The 12,347-nt window shown below is 30.9% G+C and overlaps 1 protein-coding gene across 4 annotated transcripts in view; it reads right to left on the bottom strand.

The window, feature by feature from the left end:
* Positions 1-700: 700 nt before the first annotated feature.
* Positions 701-12,347, bottom strand: part of TRIQK (triple QxxK/R motif containing) — a 98,565-nt gene continuing 86,918 nt past the window's right edge. For all 4 annotated transcript variants that reach the window (XM_007164910.2, XM_007164912.2, XM_057532349.1 and 1 more), the window contains 2 exons: positions 7,015-7,100; positions 701-1,823 (listed from right to left, as the gene is read on the bottom strand). In XM_007164910.2, coding sequence (XP_007164972.1) covers positions 1,710-1,823; positions 7,015-7,100 — 200 coding nt within the window. In that variant the 3' untranslated portion in view covers positions 701-1,709. The remainder of the gene's footprint in view (positions 1,824-7,014; positions 7,101-12,347) is intronic.

Raw genomic sequence — 12,347 nt, 5'->3', positions numbered from 1 at the left:
GCATTAAATGCTGCAACCTTTCCTAAAAATGCCACTTGGATTTGTCCACTGTAGTGAGTGTATAGGAACTCTTGGTCTGTCTCTTAAGTTTGTGATTTCAAGGGGAAGAATCCAGGAAATAACACTGGTTAAATTTTGCCCTCAGATGTTTGGCATAAATGATCTGTGAGGATACTGGAACTTTTGGCTGTTTTCACACTGATGAAATAAGTTATGCTACTTGAAAAAATTCTACAGAACATAATGCTACACAACCACATTCAACTATCTGCAAAAGTCTCAAAGACTATCTAGGATATTTATCAATACTTTCTTCTCTTGGAGAGTATGGAAACAATCTTAACATTTTATTTACTCTTTATAAATACAATGTATTTACTATGAAACACCTTATACACATGTTGCAAGCTATTCATTTTCTATACATATTTATGTAAGGTAGTAACTAACAACTCTGCTGTGGACACATATTTTTCCATTTTCTAATCTTTATGTATTCATGTGTTATAAAATTATTTAAAAATTCCATTACCAGTAAAAAATACTGAATACATTAGTCGTTATACTCCAACAAATGTAAAATACCTTGAAAAATCATATAAACAAAAAACTCCATATGTGAGTAATATAAGACATATATTTTCTTCTATTACTTTTCCTGAAAGGGTTCTAATTGATTTAATTCCCAAGAGACAAAATACAATTTTGTAAAACAAGTTTGTATTGTTCAGATATAAGAGACAACCCAAGAAAATGACTTAATTGATTTAATTCCCAAGAGACAAAATACAATTTTGTAAAACACGTTTGTATTGTTCAGATATAAGAGACAACCCAAGAAAATGACTCTGAGTAGGTAGGACTTCTGCTATTACCCTTGTGTGAAAAAGACTGCACAATTAGACAACAGATTGCTACATATCTCCTTAACAAGAAGGGCAAACTGATACTGCAAGCAGCCAGGACAACATAATTAAAATAGAATTCCAAGTTTATATTAATAGAGTAATAAGTTAATTAAAATCAAGATCAACTGAACTTTCTATTTACACCAGTTCAGACAGCCCAAGAGGAAAGCAACTCTATTTTAGAGACATATGTGACTCTTTGAGCTTCTGTCATCCAGGTGCCATTTCTGATGGAGCACATGTGCACTGAACAGTTGGCAAAGAAGGAAAAAGATTACTGTAGATGTATGTGCAGATTGTCTCTCTAATGATATAAACTACGTCTGGAAAGAAAGCAGGGCTTCTCTGTAAAATGAAAAATTTCCCATGACTTTTCATTCCTTCTTAGGCTCTGAATGTGACTAGAGAATGTTTCTGTAAATGAGGATATATACTTTTACTTAGAATGTATATGGAACAAAAATAGATTTAGTAATCTGTAAGTGATGGAGTTATACACATAAATTGCCTAAGACATCTGAAGAATTTAGGATCTGTTTTTCACTTTATCTAAATGCACCATGAATAGGTTGCCTGTCAAAGTAGAAAGATTTATAAAAGTATCTGGTAGCACACATACTACATTACTAGGTAAGGTTCTTTTCTTGATATCCTATGCAACATTTTAAAAGATATTTCTGCAAACTGAAAATACCAGCAGAAAAAAATCAAGATCTTGCTGTCTCAGTACTTCAGAAAGTATTGGTCCCTAGAGGTGCTTTTATAAAATTATATCCTTTTCATGCATTGATTGCTGCTCAACTAATCTTCATCTGGTTCCAGATCAGGGTCAACATCTGTGGACAGTCTGAGATAAAAGAAAGCATAGAAAGCCAATAGGAGGGCCAATATAGCTGCAAGTAGAAGGCCAACTTCCTGAGGAAGGAAAAAAAAAGTAGATTTGAAATTCATGAAATGAGGTTGGTTAACGTTATCAGCTTAACGAGATAAAAAACCACAGTCTAGAATTAATAATCACATTCTTTTTGTTTAACACTTCCTGTCATTAAGCAAAGAAACTTTTGTGCTTGACAATACCTAATATAATGGCAGGTACATCAGTGGGTATAATAATAGATGTATATTATTATTTTTATTTAAATTTGTGTTTTTCTAATAGTAAAATTAACATTTATAATTTTAATATTTTCATAGTTTGGGTATCAAACTGTTGGATGTAAGCAATGTAGTTTGTGCCTACACAGTTTATCTTTCTCTATTTGAGAAAGAAATAACATTATTTCTTGCTTCAATACATTTATTATTAGCTATAGCATTTGGACATAGATTCCTTTTTAAATTATCATTCCTTTTCTAATAGGAAGAAACTATTATAACCAGTTTCTAGATTATGTCTCTGTAAACATCCTTATTAAATATTATTTTTTTAGACTCATTTTTAAATTCTAAATTCTATAGTTTACAATGTGGCAGAAAAAAACTAAGTACTCTTGGCTCATGAAGCATGGTATGATATAATTCACACAACTATGAAGGATGGTCCTGGATACTTCATTTGGTGATTTGATATGGATTATATTAATCAATTATGTTGATACAATAGCCAAAAAATTACCACATATACAATGGCAAAAATCATATTATTTTTCAAAGTCTATAAACATATATATATATATATATATATATATATATATACACACACACACACACACACACAGACACACACACACACACACCATGAAGGAATTTTCTCAATATTAACATATCATTTGGCTAAACAGAAAGAAGAATAAATAGTGCCAGTACAGTATCCTAAAGGGCTTAAATATTCCCTTGTAATTCCCACTTGCATATCACACCCCTTCCTGACATTATTTTATGGAGAAGCAATTTATTTGCACTTACACAAATGTAGTTTACATTTCAAAAGAATGCAAAATTAATAATTCAACATATGCTACCTAATAAACTTTAAAAACATTAGAATAAATTTGGTTTATAATCAACATGTAATTTTTACCTGGGTATTGAAATTACAAATGGACATTTTACACAGATTTTTAGCTTTATAATTATATTTTTTTAGATTTGCAAACTATAAAAATAAATATTAATAAAAAACATGGGGTTGAAAGATTTAGTGTCAACTATTTTTGTAAGATTTGATTTCTCAATCTACTCTATCAATATAATGTCAAATTAAAGTGAATTTTTCTCTGTTGCAGTTGGAATACTTTGGCATCTCAAAAGGGCATGGCAGCATCAGACAGGTTTCATTTATTTTCTTGTATCCACAGCTGTGCTCCCAGACCCATCTGGTTACACAGCTACTAATTTTAAGAGGATGTAATAAACAAGTGAAACACAACTGCAAACTCCATCTGTTCTGTACAGTGGACAAAAAACTGTTCAACAGCAGTCACCATTCCCATAAGCTTAACACAAAACTAAAGTTTTTACTCTTGATTAGAGTCTGTGATTCTCATCTCATTGATAATCACCTCTAATTGCTATTTTTCAACTCCTTCTTATCCTTTCAAACAGCTCTGTATCATCTTCATTGTACATTTTCAGAATATTCAGAGGCATGAAAAAGGGGTTTAAAGGTAGGAAGCGAAAACATTCATAGAATACAACTTCAGAAGATCCATTAATTCAATTAAGTCTATTCAACATACTATGGTTTGGGGAGTGAGGCTTCCGAAGTATTGGACGAGGAGGTACAGCAAATCATTTGTTTCAGAGTGTCCCTATTCTGTTAAGGAGATAAGTATTGTGGGGACTGCATGCTTGGAGGGTTAAAACTATGGTAAAATTTGAAAATACTGCTTTCAGAATTCTGGTCACACTAACCATAACTTAGAGACCTACAGGCATTTATGACTCTCCCCACCCTTGGCCATTTTTAGTTTGAGATCAGGAATAACAAAGAGAACAAAAATAATGCTTCCAGCTGGCTCATCCCAAGGGGTTGTTAGCAGGATCTGGTTGCTATTTGAATATTTTATTTATGTAACAGATAAATCAAATTTCTGATCCTTATTTTTTATTATAATCACTTGTTTCAAATAAACTACTTAATAAACAAATATAGATTATCTTTTTCCTTCTAAATACTAGGAAACACAGGTATTTGCATTCTAAAAAATTTTTCCCTGATGTTGCAACTCTTGAAAAATAATCTTCAAATTGAACAGCAACCAAATAGTAAATATTAGTTGTGCAAATATTTTTTTTAGGTGGTACTCATTACTGGGTCATAAATTATGACATTTTGTTTATGTTGGTAAAAGACACGAACTAAAAATAGCACCTCAATAGAAATAATTCCACATTTTGAAGAAGTGATATTCATATCTTATTCTGAATCATTACTGTTCCCTGAAATTTTCTATCACTAAACATACATTTATAAAAAAAAGCACTAGAAGCCCCTGAGGGTAAGTACCCTACTGTGTAATTTTTATATCTCTAATCCATGATTTCTCAATCATGCGATTTCTTGTAGAAATTCCTCCAAGACAATTGTGTCTTATTCATCATTTTTTCCACAGGTTCTACAACATTGTAATGCTCATAGCAATTTCTAAATAAATGAAGGATTGAGTCAGATTTATATAATTTATGTACAAGGTATATTAAAATTATGTAATGTTTTGAAAACTTTACAGCAATAATATCCATAATACTATCTTCACAGCAAAACTAAAAACATTTTGTAATATGTAGTATAGTCACACAAAGCAGACTTAGTTGAAGTAGGGGATCTTTAGGCCAATGACAAACATCCAAGGACAGTCTTATTTATGCAAACCAGTAATAGCTAATTCAAAGAAATATTTATGTTAAGTGTATTATTTAAATCTTCTGACTATACTGTGAGGTAAACGGCATAAAATCCATTTTACAAATGTGCCAGTTTAGACTCAGCTAGATCATTGTAACAGTAAGAGGAGTCATGTGATTCTAGGCCTCTTTCGTGTTCAGTTTTATCATTGCTGTTATTTTTCTATTCCTTGCAGCTGTTCATATTTTCTGTAGATTTAAATTATTTTAAGAGCATAGCAATGATTCATTCTAAAAAATAAGTAGTAAAGTGATAAAATATTATAACATTATGGTCATCCTGTATTAACTAGATAAGAGTCAAACATGTTTGATGTTCATTAATCCTTAGTTGCTTCTCTGACATTATCAACATGGATAAAATCACTCACTAGGGAAATTAAATAGCATTAAATGGCAATTGCTGAAAGAAACTTCGTTATTTAAAATACTATGCTAAAATGACAAGGCAATCAAAGTTTGACAGGGCAAACTAATTAGTATGCCAGATTTGAAATGTAAAACACCTCCATGGTTCTGATTCTAAAAAGTTTCCTATTATTTTAATGGGCTCTTTACATAAATTTTCAAGCAAAGTAAACAGTGTTTAAAGATAAGGTTTTTGTTTTTCACAGGTTTGCAAATCAAAATGGCATGCTAGTTTATTAAAAAGGAGCTGTTTTTGATGTCAGAAACTTTTCTGTACATACTTTAAATCATAAATGAAATCTAAGAACAATTTTTTTCTCATAAAAGATAAACAAATTCTATATTGTTTTTAAAAGGACATTAGATTGCACTATAAGGTAGACTTATACTAGGAATATGGTTATTTCCTCAAGTTAAAACCATAGCAAAAATGATAAGAGCAAATGAAATAGAGGATATATACAGGAAAGTGGTATATATTAATAAATGCATGGCTGCACTATTTTTCAAATTCTAATTTGCAGCTGCTCATTATACTGTGCCACAAGTGGAGTGTGCTACCCCAATATTCTTCTAACAAGACAAAAACAAAGCCCTGTATTGTGAAAGATAAAAATAAGTGACATACTGCTTTCCTGGAAAATGACAGACAGTGCTCTCATTACAAGAGACAATCATCAGGTAACTAACTGCAAAATAAGAAACTAACCACTGGTTTTAGAAAGTTTGTGTCATTGAAATAATTTTAAAGATGAATGAAATTTCACATGAAATTAGAAGAAACTTCAAAAGATTAATCATCTCTCTTTCAAACAAAAAGGCAATTCACTTTTTTTTTTTTTTTTTTTTTTTCCGTTAAAAACTGACACACAGCACTAACTGAGGAGATTGTGCTGTGAAAACATACCACAGCACACAGCAATGCTTGATCAAAATCAGTAAGCAGGAGTAAAAAGAAGGCAGTGTTTCGTGATCATAATAGCAAATTCTGGAAGACAACCAAATATATCATCTGGCAGTTCAACAGCTGTTACAGCTTGGTAGTAATACCTTGGCATTTGCTACAAGCTATAACTTAGAAAAATTGATTTTTCATCTGCCAGATAAAACCCAAAATCTCCTTTTAACATTTTAAAATTTAAATAAAATATATGTACTAGTCACTTTACTTTTGCACATTTGACAGTAGAGCCGTCAAATTAATTTTTCTATTTATAGTTTAATTTTACTCTAAACACTTGGCAGAGTTGACATGGGTAATAATGTAAATGTAATTTTGTTGAACTTCATTGTGCTAGCACATTGGATTAACATCTGCTAACATCATTCTCAGTTGCTTTTATCCCTCTTAAGCAGTTAAAACACTGGTTTTCTAAAAGAACAAGTTTGGGAACATCATTAGAATTTCATCATAGAGAGTACTGACAACAAAAATAATACATGTGTAAAATTACATATATTAATGATCTAAGTATACACAATTATAATTAAAAGTTAAACAACCATAACATGAAACTTATTGCAAGTGAGAAAAGTTTTTGATCCAGGCCACATATATCGCTGAAGTGTTTGAACAATAAATACAGTAGCTAGAGAAAACGTTAAGTTGCAACTTTAAGTGTAACTGTTTCTCTTAAGTGACATTAGGTCTTATTCTAAGACCTAATAAAATCTTAGAATGGGAAGGATGTTTCTCATTAAGTAAATTCTCTTTAAAAGCCTTTAATCCTGGCATTTGACTTAGATTTTGAAATGTCATAAAACATTTAGAATTCAACATTTATGCAATCCAGTTTTAGAAAATGAGATGGCACGCAATATAACAAATCTTAAAGTTATCAAATACAGGTACCTTTATGCCTATCGCTGTTTTCTTTGCTTCTGCTTTTAATTTGGTTGCTCGTAAAATAGGTTTGGTTTTTTTATAATCCTGTTTACCTAGAAAGAATAATTTCAGACAATGAGCTATAATTTAAGTTTAACAGCCATCTGAAATGTCAAAGAACCTTTAAATAGAGTAAAACTGGGAGACAAAGTTGCAAAGTAATTCCCAGTTATGGAAACCATAAACTGGTCACCCTAAGGTCAATTTTTCCTTCTCTCTTACTTTTTCAGGAAGAAGATTTGACAGACATCTTTGATTTGCTGTGCAGTGAATATCAACAAAGATAAAAAATTCTTCTAGAGAATAAGATGTTTAAAGCAAAGAGAGTAAACCTTTAGAAGCAGTTGGAGACAAATGCGGAAATAAATGAAATTACATAAGATCCCATTAAATAGGTAAGGTTAACTCTGTCTTCATAATTGAAGAATAACAGTTCATTAGAAATTTATTTTATTATGGATATATTAAGTATTCAATAATCAATCTGAGAAGTATCCTCAAAGTTTCTCTAAGTAAGAAACTAAAGACTGATCTGTAAATAATTAACTTTCAGTTGCTGAATTCTTTAGAAAAAAGTATTTAACTTTTGTTTGCTCTCTGTGGAGGAGAGAATAAATATGGCTAGATAAATGATGTAGGATAGCTATATTTAGACATTAGTTTCAATGTTCTTTACCACATTTAACAACCAAAAATGAACAAAACTGAGTTAGTGTCACCAAATGTGCTTTTTTTGTGTATACCACCTGGTGACCCCACTAATGAGTAACAAAAGAGCTATTACACACCCTGTGAGGAAAACAGATTTAACAATAACAACAACAAAAGCATTGACTAGAATAACATACTTTTTTTGTTAACCAAACTGTTAGCTAAGAATTGGGTCAAATGAGTCTCAAATATAATCATATGTCATTCTGAGTAGGAGTTAACATTTGACCATATAATCTCTTCAACTATTTTATATTCTCCTATTTGGCCTTGTTGTTTCCATTTTATTCCCTTTCCTTTCAATGATCAATTACTTTCCAAAAACTTACCCCTGTAGTCTATCAAAATAATACAACTGCTAACTTTAATTTCCACATCTTCCTCACACTGAAGTAAATCTGAAAGCAGTTTATCTAAAGTATACCATCAAAATTTAATGTGCAATATATATTTTTAATGTGTTTGCTAATGATTCAAAAGTACCTTTAAAATTCTATGTAGATTTTTAGAATTAGAAATGCCAGGGAGAAGTGAGACAAATGGATGGGAGGATGAAGAAATGCTATATCTGTGTTCATTAGACACATAAAAGTATTTATTTGGCTGAAGAGATATTTTTTTTTAAAGAAGTGTGTATGCTATTTCCTTAACTGCAATGGTATAGCAGTCATTCTGGATCTATGAGCATGCAGCAGCTTAATAAATATTATTTGATGATGGGGTTTAATGATCCAGAAATGAGCCAATTGTAAAAATGTATATCAAATGATCTAAATTTAAATTATGGAATGAACAAACACAGAAAAATATTACTCTGACCCATTTTAAATTAGCAACATTTAATTTTGCTGAAAAAATCTTGACAAGTGTTCACTCTGATTTCACGTCTCAACAGTCAAACTATTCATGTCATTATTCCTGCTGAGATATAAACAGTTCAGAGGAATGAAACTGGTGACACATCAAATGTCTCCACTCAGGGTTACAAAGCAAATTTCTAATGAGAATCTAAAAAGAAATTTCAATATTATAGATTTGAAGCCAAGAAGTCATTTCTTATGTTATATATGCCCTATAATAAACTCTGGGTGCAACGGGGACAAAATAAACAACAAAAAAAGATTATCTTAACCAATCTGCTTTTTGTAGACATATGCAATATTCTGGATGATGTGTCTGTCATAAAGCAGATTCAAATATGCTTAAAAGAGTCAATGTTAAAGTGAGATTTTATCATTCTACTTCACTTGCCATTTGTTAAGTAATGTGCTCTATTTCAATTCAAGTCCTATAATCTCTTAAAGAATAATACTTCTAAATTTATATTAAAGTTGATATGAACATTTGAAGCAGTATTTATAATAAATAGACAGTTTTAAAAATTATTACACACCTCATACTTCTCCAAAAAGTGCATCTGTCATTAATGTAGCATTCTCCTTGCTGACTATGATATCCAAAAGTATATATTGCAAAACGTGGTTTCAGTCTACTAAGTGAAAATGTTTACAGGGGCATTTGTTATAACTAAAACCAGATCTCTCCATTATACCCAAAAAGATATTTAACATTTTAATTTTTTATGGCTTCAAGAAAAATACCTATGCCCACATGATTGTAAAAAAAATATAAAATAAGAAGCTCCTGCCTTCTGAGTATTTACACCCAGGAAAAAACACATTTATGTAATCTAGATTTTATATGTAGACAGCTTTTTAAATACAATTGGATCTGATTTTGGTTATATCAATAATACAACAACAAAAGTAGCAATTTAGCAATTGCTCATGACATTTTATATGAGAGAAATTCAAGCCTACGAAGCCAATATGGGGCCTCAATCATCTCGTTTCTCTCTTCTCAATTACACCATTCATCACAGTTCTGTATTTTAATTTCCTATGACATAGTTTAAGTAACAAAAGCTTTCTCCCCCATCTCCACACTTTCTGATGGACTGATTTATGCTTCCTCCCTCCAATATGATCCTATTATATTATTTCATTATATTTTATTTTTTACTTATCATACAGTGAATATAATATTTTTTTTTCCTTTTGGTATACAGTTCTATGAATTTTAATGCTTATGTATAGATCAGGTAATTACTACTATAATCAGGATATAGAAAAGTTATATCATTTCAAAAAACTCCCTGGCACTAACTTTCTAAACTCACCCTCCTTCCTACCATAATTCCTGGCAACCACTGAAATATTGTCCATTTCTATAGCTTTGTCTTTTCAGTAATGCATCAATAATGTGACAAGGGCTTCTTTTATTCAGCATAAGGCCTTTAAATTTCACCCAAGTTGTATGTATCAGCATTTTATTCTTCTCTATTGCTGGTTAGTATTCCATTATAGGAAGGTACCAGAACTTGTTTATCCATTCACTCATTGAAGTACACTTGGGTTATGTCCAGTGTTTGGCAAGTATGACAAGAGCTACTATAAACACAGGTATGCAGGTTTTTATGTGAACATAAGTTTTCATTTATCTAGGGTAAGATTGCTGAGTCATATGGTAAGTATATATTTAACTTTGTAAGAAATTGCCAAACCATTTTTCAGAGTGTTTGCATTCCCACCAGCAACGAATAAGAGTTCTGATAGCTTTGCATCATCACTAGCACTTGGTATTATTGTATCTAGGTTATCTAATTTTTTAGTGTACAATTGTTCATAGTATTCTCTTATAATTCATGTTATATGTGTAAGGTTGATAGTAGTGTACACTGTTTTATTACCGGTATTAGTAATTTGTTCTTTTTTTTTTTTTTTTTCCATAGTCTTAACTACAGGTTTTCAATTTCGTCGATCTTTCTAAATAACAAATTTTGGGTTTTGTCGATTTTTTTCTACTATTTTTCTGTTTTGTATTTTGTTTATTTCCAATCTAATCTTTCTTATTTCCTTCCCTCAGATAGCTTTGAGTTTAGTTTGCTCTTTTTTTTCTAATTTTTTTAGATAGAAATTTAGGTTATTGATTTGAAACCTTTCTTCTTTATTAATATAGTCATTAACAGGTATAAATCTCCATCTAAGTACTGCTTTATCATCATTTCATAAGTCAGCAAGGAGAAGAAGAAAGTTATACAAAAAAACACTTGTAGATATATTTACCTATGCAGTTACTTTTACTGGTGTTAACTTATTTTTTCTGTTTGTGGATTCTAGTAACTGCCTTATGTACTTTCATTTTAGCCTGGAGGACTTCTTTTAGTGTTTCTTATAGGGAAGGTGTACTATTGACAAATTTTCTGGTTTTGTTTATCCAAGAACATCTTGATTTTTCGCTTTTTTGAAGGACAGTTGTGCTAGATGTAGAATTTTTGGTTGATGCTCTTTTGCTTTCATCACATCATATATAATGAATTACTTTTTACTTTCTGCTTTCAAGATTTACTCTTTATGTTTGACTTTAAGCAGTTTGACTATGATGTGGCCAGGTGTGGATCTCTGAGTTTATCCTTCTCAAAATTTTGTGAGGTTCTTGGATTTACAAATTAAAGTTTTTCATCATATTTCAAGGTTTTTATCTTTTAAATATTCTTTTGACACTCTCTCTTCCTTTTCTCATTCTGGAACTATTATTATGCATAGACTGGTATGCTAGATAGAGTCCTATAGGCATCTATGGCTCTGTTCATTTTTTGTCATATCTCATTCATTATTTTTTATTCATTTTCCTCAGACTGGATAATCTCAGTTAACCTCTCTTCATGTTCCCTGTTTCTCCTATAAGTTCAAATCTACTGTTAAGCCCCTCTAGTGAAATTTTTATCTTGGTTATTATATTTTTTGAAGTCCAGAATTTCTATTTTTTATGTACATAATTTACATTTATATAATAATATTTTCTATTTGTTGATACATCATTCTCATACTTTAATTCTTTAGACATGGTTTTCTTTATTTTTTGAACATATTTTAAATGGCTGATTTAAAGTCTTTGTCTAGTAAGTCCAAGGTCTGAACTTGCTTAGAGATGCTTTCTATTCTTTTTCAGTGTATGGACCGTAATTTGCTGATTTTTTGGTGTGTTTCATAATTTTTGTAGAAAACAGTTTTCTACAAAATAATGTTATTTAGCAACAGTTAAATAACATAATGTGGCAACTCTGCCAAACAGATCTTCCCTAGGATTTGTTGCTGCTGCTCTTTGTTCTTCTTTTGTTGGTGTTACTGTTTGTTTGTTTAGTGACTTTTATGGTCTAATTCTGTAGAGTCTGTATTCTTTGTTATATGGAGTCACTTAGCTTAATGTTCATCTAATAACTGGACAGGTATTTTCTTAAATGTTTTTAACCAATAAATCTTCCAGGTTTTTTGAACAGGTGTTCCATACTTTGACAGGACTTCATAGTTCTGTGTTAGCCTTCACTTCCTGCTAGCTTCCTCAAGGTCAGCAAAAAGTGAGAGCTTATGACCTTTCCAGGTCTTTACTGGACATGGCATAGTCCTGCACAGGTTCATGACTTTCTAGATTCCCAAGAATCTATGTCAGGGATTCAAAAAGGCACTATGAACATCTCATTGCCCAGTTTTAAAAACAATTTTAGGTCAGCCTTATGCTAGCCCCAACTA

The sequence above is a fragment of the Balaenoptera acutorostrata genome, chromosome 17 (assembly GCF_949987535.1).
Source record: "Balaenoptera acutorostrata chromosome 17, mBalAcu1.1, whole genome shotgun sequence".
NCBI classification, from domain to species: domain Eukaryota; kingdom Metazoa; phylum Chordata; class Mammalia; order Artiodactyla; family Balaenopteridae; genus Balaenoptera; species Balaenoptera acutorostrata.
This window is presented reverse-complemented; position numbering and strand designations above follow the sequence as displayed.